Source organism: Balaenoptera borealis (assembly GCF_965194805.1).
Source record: "Balaenoptera borealis genome assembly, chromosome: 5".
In the NCBI taxonomy this organism is placed as follows: domain Eukaryota; kingdom Metazoa; phylum Chordata; class Mammalia; order Artiodactyla; family Balaenopteridae; genus Balaenoptera; species Balaenoptera borealis.
In genome coordinates this window covers 70,069,846-70,089,430 of record NC_138862.1, presented here as the reverse complement: position 1 = coordinate 70,089,430, position 19,585 = coordinate 70,069,846, and the positions used below count along the sequence as shown (strand labels likewise).

The following is a 19,585-nucleotide window of genomic DNA, read 5'->3' as shown; positions in this document are numbered from 1 at the left end:
AACTTTATCCTTAGGATATCTCTTTGGGTTGCTCAGAGGCTGGTTTTTATTTTCTTCCTGTTTCTCTAATGTTATACATAGGTAACATTTGCTGGGTAGCTGTGCTCTTGATCACTGAATTAACTCCTCTCTACAGAATGCAACATTCCATAAGGTTTAACTTGACTTTTTTATTTTATGGGTTTCTTAGAACTACATTTTGTAACTGGTAGGTAGATTTCTAGCTATTTAAAAGACTACCAAACTGTTTGCCATGATTTACTGGAGTGATACCATTAAACCAGAAAAAGGCGTGGTTATGCTAGATATTTTGTTAGAATTGGTCAATTTTGAAATGAAGAGTCTTTCCCCTTATACATTGATTTGGCATAAACAAGGCTCACAGGAAGTACACGTATTGATCTCTAGATTTCTATACCTTGTCAATTTGGTAGGAATATGAGGAAAGTGAGACTTTTGATTAAATCCCAGAGATCATAAATCAGAAAAGAAAAGTAACATGACTTATTGCTTTCCAGGCCGATGTCTTCCCAGATATCCTGGGGAGACGGGATAATACTCAGCTGAGTTCAGATGATGGAATTTGGGGTCAATGGTCAAGATGGTTTTATTGGGATCTTATTAAATAGACATGAGGAGAGAATATTTCTATGTCTGGAGATTTCCAGACAAACCATATAGAGAGTGTTAAAATTTGGATTAAAAAAAAAAAGACTGGGAACTTTTATCAAGTACTCCAGAAAGTCAGAAAGTAATTTCACCCTAGAGCTTACTGCTTTCATAATCTGACAGGGGAGCTACATATTTTACATTCTCCTTAAACTAATGCCATTTGATGACATTACAGGGGATTAATTATCAGGTGAGGACAAGAGAGGAGTGACTCTCCACCCCTTCTTTAGACCTTTCAGAACTCAGGATCCTTTTATGCCCAACTCTTACCTCTTAGTCATTCTTAGCAAAGGGCCACACTGAGGTCTCATTTTCTAGAGCTGGGCTGTGCAGTATGGTAGCCACTTGCCACCTATATTTATTAAACAAAGTTGAAAATGCAGTTTTCAGTAAAAATAGTCACATTTCAAGTGTTCACTAGGCACACATGACCAGTGGCTACTGTATTGGACAGCACAGACACGGAACATTTCCATCACTGCACAGAGCTTGATGGCGCAGTGCTGTTTTAGAGTCTTGCCTCAGGGGGGCTGCTACACTGGTGCCCACTGCCTCCCCAGGACCTCTCCGAGCTGGCAGTTTCATCTGCAGCATGACTGTTTAATTCAGTCAAAGCCTTGACTAGCCTGACCCTAGGACTTCCTCCAGACTGTATCCTACAACACTGAATCTCTACCTCAACCCTTCTCTGCAACAGGGTCCTGAGAGAGCACTAGGACTTTATGTCAACATTATTTCTCGTGTCTTGAGGTTTCCTCTATTTGTACTTTGAAAACTGAATTATTTCCATAACCTGGTTATGTAACTTATCAACCAATGTTCTTGCTGACCCTCTGTTAATGATGGAACATGTTTAGGATGCTGTGGGAAAGAGATTTAAATCAAGTTGGGAGCTGGAAAAAATGAATTGTGAGGGTTTAGGGCTCTATGATTCTACTGATTTCAATAAAACATAGAGGGCTGATTGATGTTCTCCCCTATAAGCTGTCAAGAAATATGTTCCATTAGGTAGTTAGTTTGATTATCTATCTAACTATTTATCTATCTATCTATCTATCTATCTATCTATCTATCTATCTATCTATCTGTTGTTGTTTTGGTTGAGGGTGGGGAAGATGAGGTAGTTAAGGATGGAGGGAGTATTTAGGTTGAAAGAAAACTTCAGTGGAATTTGAAACCTAAGGCCCACAGAGTAGGACGGTTAGCCTCAGATGAATTCTAATGTCAGGATTCCCCACAGTTTTAATGAGCAGAAGCTACTTTTACTTCCTCAAGGCCTGGCTATCATTCTGATTGGGTCTGAAGACGTTGGCAGGTAGGTCCCTCAGGACACTGGGGAGAGACACTGCTGAATACTTGATTTCACCCTCCACTAGGAATTCTGGACCACTGCAGAGAAAGAAGCGTGAGTGAGAAAGAAGTCTGACAGCCACTGACTTAGAAAATTTAATGGGCGATACTTTACCAGGCAAGATTTCCCACTCAGCTTTGGTCCACTTGTTGGGAAAGCCCTGCTGTTGGGTATTTATGGCCCTGAGTGTGCTCCACTGAAACCCTCCGCCAACCTACTTGTTATGAAAATCGTAGATCTCCTGGATGTTGCCAAAGATGATATGCTCCTTATTAAGGATCCCAGGGGGTATCTCCTCCACACCACTGGTCATTTCCCACAGGTAGGTCTGTAAGACAGCAACAGTTCCGTCACTGGCAAGCACTGCCACGTGAAATACACACAAAACAAACAGGGCTTCAAACCTGTGGGGTAAGGCTCAGACTGGGAATGCATGTAGAGCCTAAAAAGTGAGATGGTAAATAAGCAGAATGGAAAGAAAGAAAACCTGAATGTTCCATTATTGTGAACTGTTGCTAGGGAAATTCACATCCCAGACTTTAGCAAGAACACAAACTCCACAGTCTTCTAATTTATTAAATGTGTTTGAGTTTGACTGTGTGCGGGGGGGAGGATGCAGATTTTTAGACTCAACTTAAGTTCATTGACTGTGTCATAGATTTTATTTTGAATTCAAGCGTGTTATATGCTTTTTTTTTTTGCTGGGCCTAGTTCCAGTCTGAGAAAAGCTTCTTTCCAAAGCACTTTAAACTCCCATGCAATTATTATTGACTCTGGGAGAAAGATGTCCTCTGGTTGGTTTTTTATTCTTCAAGCTCTAGGAGAAGACAGAGTACTGAGCTCCTCTCCAGGATTTGATGTGGCAAGGATGTCGGTTTCTAATACAGCTGAGAACTGATGACCGCAAGACTTACCTCCAAGCACTCGTGTAAGTCCCTCACATATGCCTTCTCTGTCTGAAGCAGTTCCGCCATAATGAATCTAGAAGGAAGCGAATGGGCTTTTAGTTGGTTAGAGATGTAATACCTCGCTTCCTTCAAACTTCACTGCCCCCACCCCAGCATTTATGACATTCTTGAATGTCCTATTTCTCTACTTTACCAATATGCATCTCTCCCTCTGAGTCCCTCTCACTCTGAACATTTGCTCTGTGTCCCTTCAGCATGTTTGTGCTCGGCTAGTTCCATACTCTCTTCCCCTTTCCCCCCCCCAGTTCTACCATGTTTTGATTCTGTGCTGATATGTGTGTGCTCTCAGTTGCACATCTGTGTGTGTGTGTGTGTGTGTGTGTGCACATAAGCTTGTAGTGCCACTCACACTCATTCTCACCAACTAGACACCAACTCAGCTTCCTATGTTTCTCTTACTGTAGCTCCCAGAATGATGATTCCTGCTGAGTAGAACTGCTGACTTACACCAAAACAGTTCACAGTCCCACAGGTTAAACCAGGTTTAAAAGCCAGAAACAGATGCCCAAGACACCACCGCCGAGACTGGGGGTTAGCAAACTTTTTCTGTAAAGAGCCAGAGAATAACTACTTGTGGGCCATTCAGTCTCTGTCACAACCACTCAGCTTTGCTGTTGTGTGTGAAAGAAGCCACACACAATATGTTAAAAAAGTAAGTCCGGCTGTGTTCCAATAAAACTATTTATGAACAGAAAAGAATTTCATCTAATTTTCAGGTCACAAAATATTCGTCTTGTTTTGACAGTTCTCAACCATTTAAAAATATAAAAAATAATTTTTAGCTTACAGACTATATAAAACAGGTGGTAGACCAGTTGTGGCTTGTAGGCCATAGTGTGCTGACCTCTGGCTTCTAATGGGGTTATTTTACATCACAAACTGATGTGCATGAGGCTGAGCATGTGATCCCAAGTACAGCACAAGCTAATGATATTAAGTGACTACTCTTCAGTCTCCCAAAAAGAGAAGCTGTGCTACACATATGCAAGGGGAAGGCTCCTTCCTCCTTGGACCCCTAAACAACACAATGTACCTGTGCGGGTGTTCAACTCATGATGCGTGGCTTCACTGTAGTGTACCTACGCCACTTTCTTTCTTTGACAAATTTGTTTTAGAAATGGTGCTTCCTAGCTGGCATGTGATATGCAATAATATCTAGTTTAGCACAAAATATATTTTTATATATTTATCTTAGATTTTCCATGTCATTTTTTCATGGAACTTCATAATGAGAATCCCTATTTACAAGGTGTTCCATCACATAAAAATTTTGAGAAAGATTATCCCGAGTGTCCCCTGTTGGAGATTTCAGAAGAAATATTAAAATGAGCAGCATCTTTTCCTGAACCTTTATCTTGGTGGGATTTTCCTTAAAGCAAAACTTTGTTCTAGCAGTGGCCTTTCTATTAAATTATTGATTTAGAAAATTGCCTTTTGCAGGAGTTAATGAGCCACCCTCTTGCTAGTCTTGCTCTATTGGTAGAGTGGAAAGTCCATGAGCTTTGAAGTCAGACAACCAGGAATTGAATTATGACTGTCATTTCCTAGAGGCAGGACTTGCTTCTCCAAGCCTCAGACTCCTTACTTATAAAACAGCTGATCACACAGGGCTGCTGCAAGGATTAAACAAGATCCTATAAGCAAAGTTCCTAGTACACTGTAAGTGCTTGGTAAACAAGGAAAGAAGGAAGATCAGAAGGAACGTAATCCCACTTGCTTTGAAAAATTGTCTTTGATTTTACTGCCTTGGGTTCTGGCATGCCTCTACCTTCTCCCTTTTTCTCCATCTGCTTCCTGCAGTTTTTCCTGTTTTTCTTCATAATTTAGCTCCACTACCCTCTACCCGATTTTGTTTTACTTTCCACCCACCCTTTACCATCCTCTGGCTATTTGGTGTCTCAGAGACAGCCCAGCAGGAAGATCTGGCCACGTGTTGTCTCCTCATTTCCCTCTCTGCTATGGGTTGAATTGTGTCTCCCCCAAAATGTATATGTTGGGTCCCAACCCCCAGTACCTCACAATGTGACCTTATTTAGAAACAGAGTCATTGCAGATGCAATTTAAGATGAGGTCATACTGGAGTAGGGTGGGCCCCCACTCCAAAATGACTGGTATCCTTAAAATGGGGGGAAGTCGACACAGGCCTGTATTAAGGGAGGACGTCATGTGAACATGAAGATGGCCATCTGTAAGGCAGGGAGAAAGGCCTGGAGCAGAGCCTTCCCTCCCAGCCCTCAGAAGGAATCAACCCAGCCAACAACTTGATTTCAGACTTCCAGCCTCCAGAACTGTGAGACAATACATTTCTGTTGCTTAAAGCACTTGATTCGTCATACTTTCTTACAGCAGCCCAGATGGAACATATGCTCTGACTTCACAGACCAGCTTGAGTTTCTTCAGTTCCAAGGGACCTATAGTCCTACTTTATTTTGATAAAATCAACTACAGAGGCCTTCTTAATCTTAGAACACACCATTTTTTTCCAGCATTACCCAAAAGGAATGTCAAAATACTCTTCATAAAGCCCTTGCATATCTCTGGCTATGTGTAGCTTTGTAACACTGATATAAAGAAAGCAGAGTGATCAAGACACGGTTTGTAAGGTTGACATGGTTCATTGTTTCTTCTGTCCAATGCCCTAAAGTTCTTGGTTAGTGTGAAATGCGGGTGGAAGCATTATGTCTGCCCATTCCAACCTCTGTAGGTGGTCATGGGGACACAGCAAGCTGTCTAAAGGGACGGGTGGCAGTGAAAACCAAGCATAGCCATGAGGAGCCTTCCAGTTGGTGGAACCGTCTCACGCCCAACCCCCCACATACTCTTTCTTCCGGGCTGATTTCCGCTTCTCTTCATTGACCTCATGGTTGGCGTCCCGGAGCTTGACCTCACGATCTGAAAGGCTTGCTGGGATGATATCCAGCTCTAGGTCCTTGTTATCCTACACACAGAGAGATCGCAGAGGTCACCTTGGAGATGTTTTGGGAAAGCAACTCACCAGAGTTGGTGGAGGTGGGGGAAGGGAAGAACAGAGAAAGATATAACGGAGAAGGATGAGAAGATGGGGAATCCCACCAACTGCTACCCACAAGCACTCTTCTTCATGGGATAATTTTTTTTTTCAAGTAAGAAAAGTATAAAATGTTCAGGTCAAATGCTCAGGGATAATATCCACAACAAAGAAAAAGAATGTACACATTTGATAATTAGTGTCATATTTCCTCAAGGACGTTGGGCCTGATTAGATCTACACACACACACACACACACACACACACACAGGTCCAAGACTGATGATTAACCATTATAACAGATGTGAAACAGAAATGTAAAAAGATATAAAACTTTCATTTGTCAAGGGAAAATAATAAAAGTAAATATTTTTATTTAAACAAGCAACTTCCCTTGGAAATAGAAAGCTAAATGATAGAACAATTACTGAATTTTCTAATTGCCCATCCATGCTTATTTCAACCACTGTTTGGTATTTATATAGAAAAAAACCTCTAGGAAAAAAATCTCACAGGTTAAAGCCTGGGGGAGATGTTAATTCCCCCAATCTTTGTGGTTTGACCACTTTATTCTCTAGTCTGCTCTGTTTCAGAGTATGAGCCTATTTAAAGATTTAAGAATTAGAAATCCTAGGATTAAATTGCCAGTCTGTATTTAGCTCTTAATTCATAGGTTAATGACCCCTATTATAAAGAAGAGATTAAAAGTCAGTCTTCCTTTGCTTCCTGGCAAATAGTACTTCTTTTCAGTTGAAATGTCAAATAGACTTTATACAAATTGCATACCTTATTCTTGAAAGAGCACTATTATACATACTGAGGACTCTAATCATTTGCTGATTAACATAATTGGGTGGAAGACAGTACTGATGAAGCCAAGATAAAGGGTTTAATCCTCAAAGTCAACAGTTAACTCTACACATAGAAAAACTCTGTTCTGTAGCCACAGGCCCTACCCATGGCCAGCCAGTTTTGCACTGTATATAGCACCAGTCATGGGGAGCTGGAAGCCAATGGCTCAGCAAGATCCAGTCCCTCCAGGAGAAAGACAACACAAGGCAAGTGCTCTAGGGGTCAACAGCTCAGGAAGATTCCTCTGCAAACCCAGCTTCCCTCCACGGCAATGAACAGCAGTACTGACGGAGGTAAGAAAGGAGGATGTCCCAGCTGGGCAACCCCACACCTACCTCTGTGTTGACTCCAAGGGCTTTCTCCAGAGAGTACCGGTACTTTCCCATCCTCAAGGAGAAGTCTCTGTAATGCTTGTCCACCGTGGTCACCCATTTCCTGATCTCTGTGGCATGAATGTGGCCTTTTTCCACAAAGCTATCGGCCAGCTGAATCAGGAGTTTCACCTTCTCCTTTGTTTGCTGCCCCAAAAGATGGTCGTAAGTTACTAGCTTACCTTTACTATCATGGCCCTTCACTCCAGCCCTCTTTCCTTCTTCACAGAAGCCATAGATACCCCAGAGCCAGACTGCCTCCGTTTATATCCCAGTGCTGTCACTTACTGGCTGGGAGGGCTTGAGCAAACTACTGAAACCCTCTGTGCCTCAGTTCCTTCATCTGCAAAATAGGGATCATAATAGTATCTATATTGTAGGGTTGCTGTGAGCATTACATGAGTTGACAACGTAGGATGTGTCTGGAACACAGTGTTCACAGTAAGAACTCAGTAAGCAATAAATGTTAGCCAGTATGATTATTGATGTAAGAATCTCTTTCATTAATATAGCACTTTATCAGTTTACAGAGTATGTTCATGTTACATCTGAGACTCGTTTGAGTCTTAAAGCATCCCTAGGAGGCAGGTGGAGGGAGGTGGTATGGGTCTCTTTGAAACACAGATTGAAAAGGCTGAGGCTTAGAGAGCCTTAGGGCTTGTCCAAGTTCATACAACCTGTAAGTGATAGAGCCGTTTGCCTCTGGTCCATAGTTTCTAGTTCTCTCCCTTTACTCTACTGGCCTGAAGAAGGCTTTCTAAACGTCAGGTGAGTTGGCACAGCCAGGATCTACAGAAATCTAACCAGCAGATTTAAGAGTAAACTCTGTCCCTTTCACCACCAGGATCTTGTTTTTAGTTTCCTTGAGAGAGAGAGAGAGAGAGAGAGAGAGAGAGAGAGAGTGAGGGAGAAGAGTGAACGAAGCTAGTGTCCATCACAGGGCTAAGTGAGGTGGAGCCCTGACGTGGGTCAATTTCATTTCTAACAAGAGTGTGTTCAACATCTACTCTGTCGACACCACTGTGCAGAGGGCTGTGGGGAAAGACCTGGGGGGTAAACAAAAGAAGAAAAAGAGATTTCCACCAGACTGTTTATATCCCTAGAGGGACAAGATTTTCACACAGAGTAGTTCAATAACTCAGGGCATTATGTAATTGAATGTCAAAATAAGAAATATGTATAGTTAACACTGCAGGAATTTTAAAACAGGAAAAATATGAAGGTGGGCTGGCAGGGGCAGAAAAGGTGTCATGGGGGAGGCAGGACCTGTGCTGGGTAAGATATGGAAACGGAAGGGCTATTCAAACAAGCAAACGCTTGCTCACCTTTTATCCTCAGTTTGGGTTTTGAAAATCTAACATCTATCAGGAAAACCTGATAGATTTTAAGAGAAAGGGAAGAATATTTACATAATAGTCTGAGAAGTAATCTTTTATCTTTTGGACTGGGGGAAAGTAGGTACAAGGTTTGGATCATGCTACGATCCGGGTAATTGAGGGAAACTGAGACAGAAAATCACTGGAGCAAGCGCGGAACAGACAGAAGAGCCTTTCTTTCTTTATGCCACCACCCTCACCCTTGCCTCTCCAGGCTCACCCACAGCCCCTCCCACGAGAGACTGACCCTCTCAAGAACTGCCAGAGGGAAGCTTCTGGCTGGAGAGGCAAGCAGAGAGGACTTGGTTCCTCACGGCCAGGGCTCCCGCCCTCCAGCAACTCACTCAACACCTTCGAGCCTCTCCTACCTCAGCACAGTGGGCTGGTCCCCAGGGCTGGGAGATAAGGGGCCAGAAGAGCTTTGGTGTGAAGGAAAGAAGGTGGATATGAGGACAGGAGAAACACCTCCTTAGCAACGAAAAGGCAAAGAATAATGGCGCTGGGACTCGGTTAATACAAGATACCTGGTATTCCAAGGACTTCTATTTCTTGCATTTAGGGCTTCCTCCCTAACCCGGGAAACAATTTTTCTTAGGTTTGTCATTTACTTAAAACAGTGATTAATTTTTGTAGCTATAATCAAGAAATCCATCTTCATATAAAATCTTGGAAACACGTATTTATTCTCTGCTCTTGGTAAGGAGACTTGAGCACGAGATGGGGGTTTATAGCCAATTGGTAGCAGCAGTCCTACCAGAGCAGCCCTATAATTTCCTATCAGAGGAAATGATATCCTAAAACATCAAAACTGATTCAGAGTCAACAGGGATAGTGGCTTGTGAGCAAGAGCATTCCAGGTATGTGTGGGACCCAGGGGGAGCAGACAGACAGTGAAACTGGCAGCGCAGACAAGCTCTTCCCCACGTGGCCTCATCTGCCCACGTGACCGTCTCCACTGCTCTCCGTGGCCCCGAAATTCCAGCCATGTTAAATAAACCTCACCTGCCCCCCACAATGTGATGAGTGGCTCCTCCTCACCCCTGCTTTCACCTCAATGGCCCTCTCTCACCTCCTCCCCACAAGCCGAGTGGGAGATGCCCTTCCCAGTGTTCCCACAGTACCACACACATGCTGCTACTTCAGCGTGTATCACGCTGAGTTATTTATGTCTCCTTCATTAGGCCATGCGCTTCTAAGAGATGAGTGTGATCTTATTCATTTGTAGCTCCAATGTCTACGATGTATACCATAATAATAATAATGTTGAGTAAATGGATGAGTGCGTAATTATTGTGCTTGGAGGTGAGTAAAATTAGACCAGCAAGAGTTGAAGGTTTACATTGGGAAGAATTAGATGAAAAGATTTGACCCCAACCATGCCCACGGCCCCTACTGAGAGCAGTCTGAAGTGATTTCTTATACGTGGGTGACTATGGTGGCACAGCGCGACCCGCCCCATGCCTGGCTACCGCTGATGAGATCAGAGGTAAAACTTGCCCCACGAGGGCAGCCCATCAGTATGCAGCCAGTGACTTCCAAGGTGTCCTGGCCTAGAAGCTCTGACTAAACAGGGACAGGGGCAACATGCTGGGTCAATCAAGGTGGTTTTTCTGGGGATGTGAACTGTAGAGACAGGGAACTGGGTGGCTGGTTGCAGAGCAGAAGTGAAAGCAAATAGCCGAGGAGAGAAGGGAAGCTGAATCACAGCGGCGGTAGTCATGCATGCCTGATCTCCTGAGATGAGCTGACCCGGAAACATGGCTGCTGGAACTGCCCTGGTCTCGGGTGACATCCCAGTTTTCATCTCCAGAGGTGAGACTATGCCACGTGTCTTGTTCTTCCCATTGGGCTGAGTCATTCAGCTTTTCCTGGGCTCCTTCGAGGTCCAGCCGCACAGCTTCTGTCTTCTTTATTTCCACATACAGCCGTACAAAATCTTTTCCCCTTCTAAACTTAAGCCAGCTTGAAACTCAAATCTTGCCACCAAGAAGAGTAACTTATACAGACTGATAAAGTGGGGGTCAGATTGTAGAGGTGCTTGCATGTTAGGTTCAGGAGTATGGACATGATCTTGTGGACAAAGGGAGCTTTTGGGGAATATAATTCACTTGGGCCTGGAAATTTAGAACACATCTCACTTATCTAGGGATTCTTGTGTTCACTAGTGTATATTTTGCCCTTTCATTTTCAATTCTATGTTATCTGCTGGAAAAGACAGAGGTTAAAAATAAGGGTTTAGTAGTTCTATTTTTCTTATTTTTTCTCTTCCTTCCTTCTTTTGATCAGTTAATATTATATCATCTTCCCCTAATCAGAGCACCTTACTCCGAATACAGTTTATAAAAAGCCCTTTTGGTATCTCTTGAAAATCTGACAAGTCTTTAAAATTTAGCCTTCTTGATATATTCTCATAATCTAATTATAAGCATCCAATTGGCCTTTCATTGTTGATCTGCCTTGTACTTACTGATATATTCTTTGGGGGTATGGAATTATTGTGCTCCCTGAGTGGGAATACCATTCCTTGAGATGTATCTTCATATTCATCCCACAGGAGAAAGAGTTTGTTGTTAAATATGAAAAACTAAACCTTGCAAAAATGTCTATCACATGTGAGCTATGTTCATTCCCCTTAAGAGTCTCAGAAACAGAAACATGCCCATCTTTCATCTGAACTGTTTAGATTCTACTTTTCTCGTTGAAAGCGCCTCTCTGACAAGCCCAGTGTCCCCTTTCCTGGCTGTCTGAATTCAAAGACATAATTTAGTTCAGCTAAAGCTCCAGTCACTTTCATTATCACTTAATTCTCTTTTGTTGAGAAGAATCTAGTCCAGTTTATCTCATAGCTTCTTTTACTTTCAGAGATAAAATTATCAGTTTAGAAAAGCGTTTTCTCAACATCATTACCCATTGAGAAATGTAAATAAAAACCACAATGAGATACCACTTCACACCCGCTAGCATGGTTATATAAAAAGACAGACGATAACCAGTGTTGGAGAGGATGTAGAGAAGTCAGAACTCATATACACCGCTGGTGGAAATGGAAAATGGTGTATGCACTTTGGGAAACAGTTTGGCATTTCCTCAAAAAGTTAAATATAGAGTCGCCACCTGACCCAGCCATTCCACTCTCAGGTATATACCTAAGAGAACTGAAAACATATGTTCACACCAAAACTTGTACACAAATGTTCACAGCAACATTATTCACAGTAGCCCAAAACTGGAAACAATCCAAATGTCCATCAACTGATGAATGTATAACAAAATGTGGTTTATCCATACAGTGGAGTATTATCCAGTCACAGAAAGGAATGAAGTACCGATGAAGTACTGCTACAACATGGATGAATCTTGAAAACACTCTAAGTGAAAGAAGCCAGACATAAAAGACCACATATTATATGATTCCATGATTCCGTTTACATGAAGTGTCCAGAACAGGCAAACTCATAGAGATAGAAAGTAGATTAGTGGTTGCCAGGGGCTGAGGGGAGGGGAAAAGGGGAGTGACTGCTGATGTGTACGGGGTTTATTTTGGGGAGGGATGATATGTTCCGGAACTAGATAGTGGCGAAGGCTGCACAACCTTGTGAACGTACGAAAAACTACTGAATTGTAAAAAATGGAAAACAGAAGAATCTAAAGAGTTTTGCTATTAGAAGAAATAGAGTTCTTCCAGATGTCAAGATGATTAAGCTTTCCTATCACCATGTATCTTGACTCCTTATAAATTTTGAAACCTACAATAGGAAAATAGCATTTGCATTCTTCTAACTGGATTGTCCACAGCACACCACAACAAGAAAATCTTATCCTCATCCAAATTCTCTTTATCTTATTTTTATTCTCACATTTGTGTATTGCTACATAGAAAGTACCTTTTTATATTCAGTGTTTCTTCTACTTGATCTGTTTCTTCGGAACAGAGTATAGTAAATCAATATACTCAGTATACTCTATTGCTCTGTTCAATCATGAGGGCCACCATACTTACTGTCGTGTGGTTTAAGGTCAATTTGGTTTCCATTTCAAATTCACTTTATTGGTTATAAAGATTAAAACCAAAGATGGCTGGTTAAAAGAGGTTTGCTTCTGGTAAGTGGGACTGTGGTGGGGCCGAGGCTACTGCCTTTCATCAGAAGGTCCCCAGCTGGATTCGTTATCTTGTAGATATTCCCATAACAAATAGCCCTGAAACTTGGAAATGATAGATGGGAGGATGAAATCCCATTAAGAGAAATAGTTAAGAGGAAGAGAGAACAGAGAGAGAGTCAAAGTAAAAGAATCATATTAAATAGAGGTTTGGGGAGGAAGCGTTGTTGAAATCTACCCAAACTTCTTTTTCTCTTATGTTCTCAAATATCTGTAGCCTCCCTTCAATGCATAAGATATAGTTAGGCACGTGAATGAAGCATGGTTCTTGTCCTTTGGGATCTTGCAGGCTCATACAGGAGGTAACACTGCGGAGGACAGGACGGTCCAGGCCAGGTGCCTTAAGGGCTGCACAGACAATGTCTGCAGTGCAGGGATAGGCCGATTGTATCCGGCTTGTAGGCAGGGACACAGAGGAGGAGGCACTGAAGTGGGAAGGCGGGGTCTTCTTAAAAAGTACAAACTAGATGGAAGGGAAGGATATTCTAGGCAGGGAAATAGTATAGAAAAGATACAGAGGCAAGAAAATAAATGATGTATCTCTTGGAGGGTAAGAAAATAATATGCATTCAGCTGGAGCATAAAATCTGCATAAACACATTAACTGAAGATACAGTGGCAGTGGTAAGGTGGCACAGTTGTAGACATTGTTGAGTGTTGCCTAAAGGCACTGCAGAATCATTAAAGCTCTTGAGCTAGGTGGTAATCTGACCAAAGTAGTGTTTTAAAGATGAACGCCAATGAAGGGCAGGATGGGTTGGAAGGAAGGAAAGGCCAAAAGCATGGAACCCAATTAGGGTGACAACAATGTGAATAGAAAAGAGAAAGACAGGAAGATTGTAAAGGAAGGATGAATTAAATTTGACTGAATGACTCTCCACATTTCCACTTTGGTGATGGACAGACTCTGATCCTAGGAAGTTCTGGGTATCTGCTGTGATCCATTCTACGTGAGTAGGATCACCAGTGGATCTGATACTATTCAGCCTCTTAGTGGTTCGTTGTTGACACTATTTGGAGAGGGGCAGATAGGTGCAAAGTGGGTAATTCAAACCTATTTTCATTTGGATTTGAAAAGGGTTCTGTGAGTCTGCCACCTCCTGGGCACTGTCTGCTCTAGCTGGTATTGAAATGAATCTCTTATCTGAAATGACAGTTTTTCACATTGGGTGAAAAGGCCCAAAAGCTCACAAGTGTGCAGGGGGAAGGCTCCCCACTATCAAGAGTTCAGAGTGCAGGATTCACAAAGTGGATAACCACTTCTGAAATACCAGCTCAGGAAGGAGGCTAAGGGCCTAATTTTGTTGCAGCAGATTAGAGAGAAATTTGCTGCAGTGTCAGAGGGATCTCTGGATAAGGTAGGCATTAATATGTTCCCCACCCCCGACTCTCACAAAAGCTCCTCTCATCCTGGGAATAGCATCTGCCCTATGTGGAAGTGATGCCAAGGATGGTCCTCCATGGCAGGGAGCCCAGTGTGAGGGACAAGGATGCTACAAAGAGGGAACTGAGACATCAGCTTTCACTCAAAGCCAAGGGTCCTCAGATCAAATCCTGGCTGGGAAAACAGATGAAAGTGAGATTTCCTTCTATTATATTATTTTCATTCTCCACCTTGGTGCGAATGGGGGTGTGAGGGTGTGTGGTACGTGCACCAGTGCATGTTTTGCTCCCCAGAGACCTCAGCCTGGCTCATTTGCAGGGCGAGGCCAGAGGGAAGTAGTCAGCTCCGGAACCTGCTTTGTGAACCCACCCATAGCCGCTGGCCTTTCCCAAAAGGTGGACTTCCCAAGCCATTCAAATTTCAAGAATATGTGGCTGATATTCCCACACGATGTGCATTTCACATGAATACATTCCTTTGCCTTATTTGGTCTGAAAGAATACAGCAGATTCCAGAATCTGGAGCACGAAGATGACTGCCATTTGGAAGCACAGCGTATAGGAGTTGAGTTCCTGTGTACAGAGGCTCTACCAACAGCTGCATCTCTTTGGACGTTCAGGTCTCAAAGGAGACGATCCTACCTGTGTGTCCCCCCACCTTGCCTCTGCAGTCGAGCATTTCTGTGTACAGAGGCTGTTCTCCCTCCCGCAATGTGAAATTGGCCAGATTGGGGAGCACTGGGTGGAAGGGGAGGGCTCCGGGATGCTTCCTACCTTGGCAGGCACCCTGAACTCCCCATATTCCTTCAGCAGCTCCTGAGTCTCCTCTGCAGTCTCCCCCGTGGAGGTATGTGTTGAGAGGTAATATTCACCTGTTTCTTGGATCCAGTCTAGCGCCTGTAGGAGGAAACAACCCATTCAGTGCCCCAAAAGCCAGCTGTTAGTAGGAAAACATGCCATGCTCTGATGTGAAGGTTTGTGGTTTGGGACAGCATGATGGACCTAGGAAATGCTGGCACGATTCAATCAGTATGTAGCTTGGAAGTTGATTTTATGAAAGAGCCCTCCCCTGTTAGACCTGGAACAACCCACCAGCAAAGAGAGTGTCTTGTCCATTAGACTGCGGACTCTTCTAGGCCAGGCCCAGTGTCATCTATGAGTTAGAGCAATCTGCCCCCAGCGTCTCCTCCCAACAGAGTGCCTGGTGAAGGCTGAATGGCTGGTCAGCGCAAAGATGCTTTCTTCTTTTCATCCCCACCTCCCACCTCTACTCTGCCTGCTCCTATGACCCTCTTCAGAACTGTCCCAAGTCTTGGTCATCTAGGCCTCTGTATGGTCCCCAGAACTGAGGCAACGCCAGGGAAAGCTCTGAACATACCTGCTTGGCGCTTCGCTCAAACACCACGTATTGCTGGCACTGGTCTAACCGCCGCTTCTTCAAGGTCCAGAAGTGCAGGACACGGTTCTCCCTCTGTAAGAGCTCACTCAGGATGGCTGCAGAGCAGAGAGACAGGCGCTGGTCACAGGAAGGTCCTGAGCAAATCTGACCGGCTGCTTCAGCCCTGCTCCCAGGTGCCAGGTAACTGAGACCTTCAAGTCTCCCCATCGGACTGATCCAGCACCAGAAGCAAGGGAGCAAAAGTGTGGTCCAGAGAGGATTTCCCAGAGATCAGGGAGACTGGGGGAGGCCTGTTGATGAGGTTCCATCAATGAAGGGGGGAAGAGGATGTCCCCAGGGTGACTTAAAAGTGACTCTGATCCTCTTCACGCCAAAGCTAGTCCTTGATGATAAGAGACCTTGGGAATTATCGGTGCTGAAAATAATAGCTAACACAACCGGCGCCTGGGAGCCTGCGGAGAGTGAACGGACTTGACAGGAACACCAGCCACTCTCGAGGGGTCCTAGGAGAGGGCCAGAGGGGACCGGCGTGAGGACTGGGGTAACCGCATGGATAGCCGTGTCACTTGCCACAAGCTCTGTCCCATACAAGGGGCTGTGCACTTAGCACTTCAACAGCACAACCTCAATTTTAAAACCTCTGAATTATGGGCCTAGGGAAGCTATGTTGGAATCATGTCATCACAGAATCATGTCTCTAGGCCCAAACTTCCATGCTGGTTGGGACCGATCATAAGAAAAGCTAAAAGCTGTTCTCACGTCATCTCTAATGAAGGTGAGTGTGAGGATGTGTACAAGGCATGGGGCACCACGGTGGCCGTGGGAGCTGTTCGTCCATGTCATGTCCCTCCCTCTCTCTACTTCTCCTGTTGTTCCAGAAGCAGCTGGTTATGTGGATGGACTTCTGAAGTGTCTAATAGTATGTTCTAAGCTTGAAGCAATCAAATTTATTTTGTATTGTTTGCCTCCTGCTTCCTGCTAACTATATTAGATACTAATAAAATACACAATAATGATGCTATGGAAAGTTAACACTTACTCAGTACTCACTATGTGGCAGGTATGTATTTTCACAGTACCTCAGGATGCATGGACCACTATTATCTCCATTTTACAGATGAAGAAACTGAGGCTTGGAGAGGATAGGAAACTCAACCAGGGTCAGTCAGATAAAGGGGTAGAGCTATTTGACTTAAGAGCCTGGGTCTTTAGCCACCTTGGTCTCCTGAGTTACTGGGGCTGTAAACCACAAGTTATTGTGCTCTACAAAAAAAGCACAGCCCAAATTGCAGTGCTTGTACTTAGAAGTTTTTGTTGATTTTGTGCACTTCTAGTGCCCTATGGAAGTTTGGCTCTCTAAGGACAGAATCTGCCTCTCCTCTCTTAGGCTGAGAGCTTTTATGGTCCCTATTATTCACCTCTCCCTATATCTCTGCCCTTATTATGTAGCTTTTTAGTTCCTCCCCAAAGAGACAAAGTGTACTTCCTCACCCCCGAACTCAGGCTCAGTCACATGACTTTCTTTGGCAAATGGGGCTGTTAATAGATAGGACACAAGTAGGGGCTTGAAGTGTGCTTGTGCACTTGAGCTTGCCCCTTAAACCTCTGCCATCACCTCTATAAGAAGTTCTCCTGGGTAACCGCTGCCCCTTCAACCAAAGTCCCAGAATTAATCCACATGGAGCAGACAAGAACCCACCCTGCAGTGAAGGGGCCAAGCCAGCCAGACCTGCAGCCTCAAGCAGAACCGCATCACTGAGCCCAGCCAAGGCAGCTGGTCCCCAAGCCAACACAGTCATTGAATGATAAATGCTTATAGTTGTAGGCCACTGAATTTCAGGGGTTGTTATGCAGCAATAATTGCTCCTGTAACAAAAACTTAAAATAAGTGGCACTGGCTTTGGGTCCAGGCAGCAGGTGGAAAGGAAATGGCTATAGGAGAGACTGTAGGTCCCTGCTCAGGTGGAAGCTTCAACTGGGCAAAGACAGTGAGAACCTGTGTTTCCTTTACCCTTTTTGTCTCCTAGTCAGAGTTTTGTTCACTGAGGTCCGTCTGTGGTGGCTGAGAGAATCAATCCAGCTCAGGCGAAAATCCTAATGAGTTTCAGGTTTCATTTGTGCCCCATCGGGTAAACTTTCCTTTGGGCAAACCCTGCCCTGGCGCCCACGAAGGTGCGGCAGATCCTGCTCACCCTGGGGGGCTGCCACTCTCGGCACATTGGGGCGGGGGCGGGGCGTGTGCGCTCTCAGCAGGCAGCTGGCCTCACCCAAGCTGCCACCTGCACTTGGACATCAGAACACAGGCTTTGAAAAATCTGCAGGAAGGGGAAGGTGACATAATGCGAGCCACCCACAGGGCCCCTCGGCTGCAAACAGGGTGGCACATCTGGAAAAGGAATGTTGCTTCCCTCTTCTCTGTAGGGATCTCTGATTACTAAGTTTAATTCTTCCCAGTGGCCTCTGATCTTCGCACCTCCTGAGTTCCTTGAGCAGGAGAGAGGCCCTTCCCAGAGGAGGTCAGAGCTTCCCTCTGTCTGCTCTGCAGCTCGCCAAGCCTGTCCCCACTCCTCACTCCAAATCAGTGTCACTTCCCTCCCTAGCTTTGGTCTCTGGGGTTGACTAGTGGCCATGTACTGCACAGTGTAGATACATAGAGATCATCTGTCATTTCAGAAAATTCTACTAGCGTTGTTCTAAACTCTTAAGATAAATGCAAAAGCTCTGGGGAAATTTTATAGTCATTTTTCCATTCCAAATCTTGATGTATGTTGAATCGCCACCACCCACACCATCCCACATCACACTTTTTCTTATCCAAGGAGGAGAACCAGGTCACATGAAGACCAGGTACCCAGGTACTTCTTGTCCACGCGGCTGAAGTGGCTCGAGGCTGGCAGGGCTTGCACTGACCTTTCACTTGCTGCTCGGGTCCTCGGGTGTGGCTGGCGGCACTGGGCATGCTGACATTGTTCCTGTGGATGTACTTGAGAAAGACCTCAGCGTTCCGCCGTGCCAGGGTGCAGGCCTGAGAGAGAGAAGGTGTGAAGCCCCACACATAAGTCCCAGTCTGGTAGGGGCACGTGATCTAAGACACTGGAGAAGGGGTGCTGGTGATGAGGCTTCTGGGGCTCTGGGTGAGCAGAGCCCTGGGGAATACTCCAGTTCCAGTGCAGGAGACTCGCTCACTCTTTTGTCGAGTAAAGAAAAGCTCCCTGTGCCTCTCCCCTTTCCATCACAGACAAAACCAGAAATCAGCCACCCTTTGACTACTACGTGTTGATTCAGCGTGGCCACCTGAGAGTGACTCTCAGGTTGGTTTCCCTCTGCCACCAGAATGCCTCGTATATGACCGGTGGCGTAAGCCACTTCAACGTTAGCTTAATTTAGACTTGAGAAAGCAAATTTAGTGATCAAACCTATTAACCGTATGTTCCAAATCTAAATTACTCACATTTTAGAAACGTATTTGTTCATCAAACCCACCCCTGCCTCAATAAGACGAATAAAGATCCTATTGCTGGGAAATATCAGTCATGTAAAGGGGTAAGAGCCATTGTACCACGCCCTTAAGACTCACAAGAGTGGTGGGTAGCAGAGAGGACAGGTCTGTCCCATGCTATTGTACCCAATCCAGGCCCAGCAAGGGCAGGAGTCATGAAGCAAGTCAGGGCTAGAATCTAGGTCTACTGACAGAGTACTTCTAGTTTCTCTCAAGACAAGAGATTTTCTGAATTTCTTTAAAAAGCAGTATTTTTCCTGATGGTAGAGGTAATACATGCTAGTCCATTAATTTTCAATCCACAGTTTTCAGAATTAAATTATCTCTAGGCAAAACTGTTAACTTTTAAACGTCTTTATACTTAGCATCTGATTCTACAAATCATATGGTAAAAAAATTATTTCAAATGTTGCATTCCCAACAATGGCTTCTGGGAGCTGTGGTAAAAGACTGCTAGTGGGTCCTTCCACTCTGAGGCCCATGAATTTAACAGCTGGACAGTGGTCCAAAGCTAAGGAATCCAAAATAGATCAACTAATGTATGCACAT

General features: G+C 44.3%; 1 protein-coding gene across 12 annotated transcripts in view; it reads right to left on the bottom strand.

The window, feature by feature from the left end:
• The window catches only part of LOC309628841 (kalirin), a gene marked incomplete at its 3' end in the record, with an annotated part of 315,688 nt that overhangs the window by 244,779 nt on the left and 51,324 nt on the right, over nucleotides 1-19,585 (bottom strand). For all 12 annotated transcript variants that reach the window (XM_082392269.1, XM_082392257.1, XM_082392258.1 and 9 more), the window contains exons 9-15: nucleotides 18,448-18,562; nucleotides 15,517-15,632; nucleotides 14,913-15,035; nucleotides 7,186-7,368; nucleotides 5,811-5,929; nucleotides 2,938-3,004; nucleotides 2,242-2,351 (exon numbers count right to left, since the gene is read on the bottom strand). In XM_082392269.1, the coding sequence (XP_082248395.1) occupies nucleotides 2,242-2,351; nucleotides 2,938-3,004; nucleotides 5,811-5,929; nucleotides 7,186-7,368; nucleotides 14,913-15,035; nucleotides 15,517-15,632; nucleotides 18,448-18,562 (833 nt within the window). The remainder of the gene's footprint in view (nucleotides 1-2,241; nucleotides 2,352-2,937; nucleotides 3,005-5,810; nucleotides 5,930-7,185; nucleotides 7,369-14,912; nucleotides 15,036-15,516; nucleotides 15,633-18,447; nucleotides 18,563-19,585) is intronic.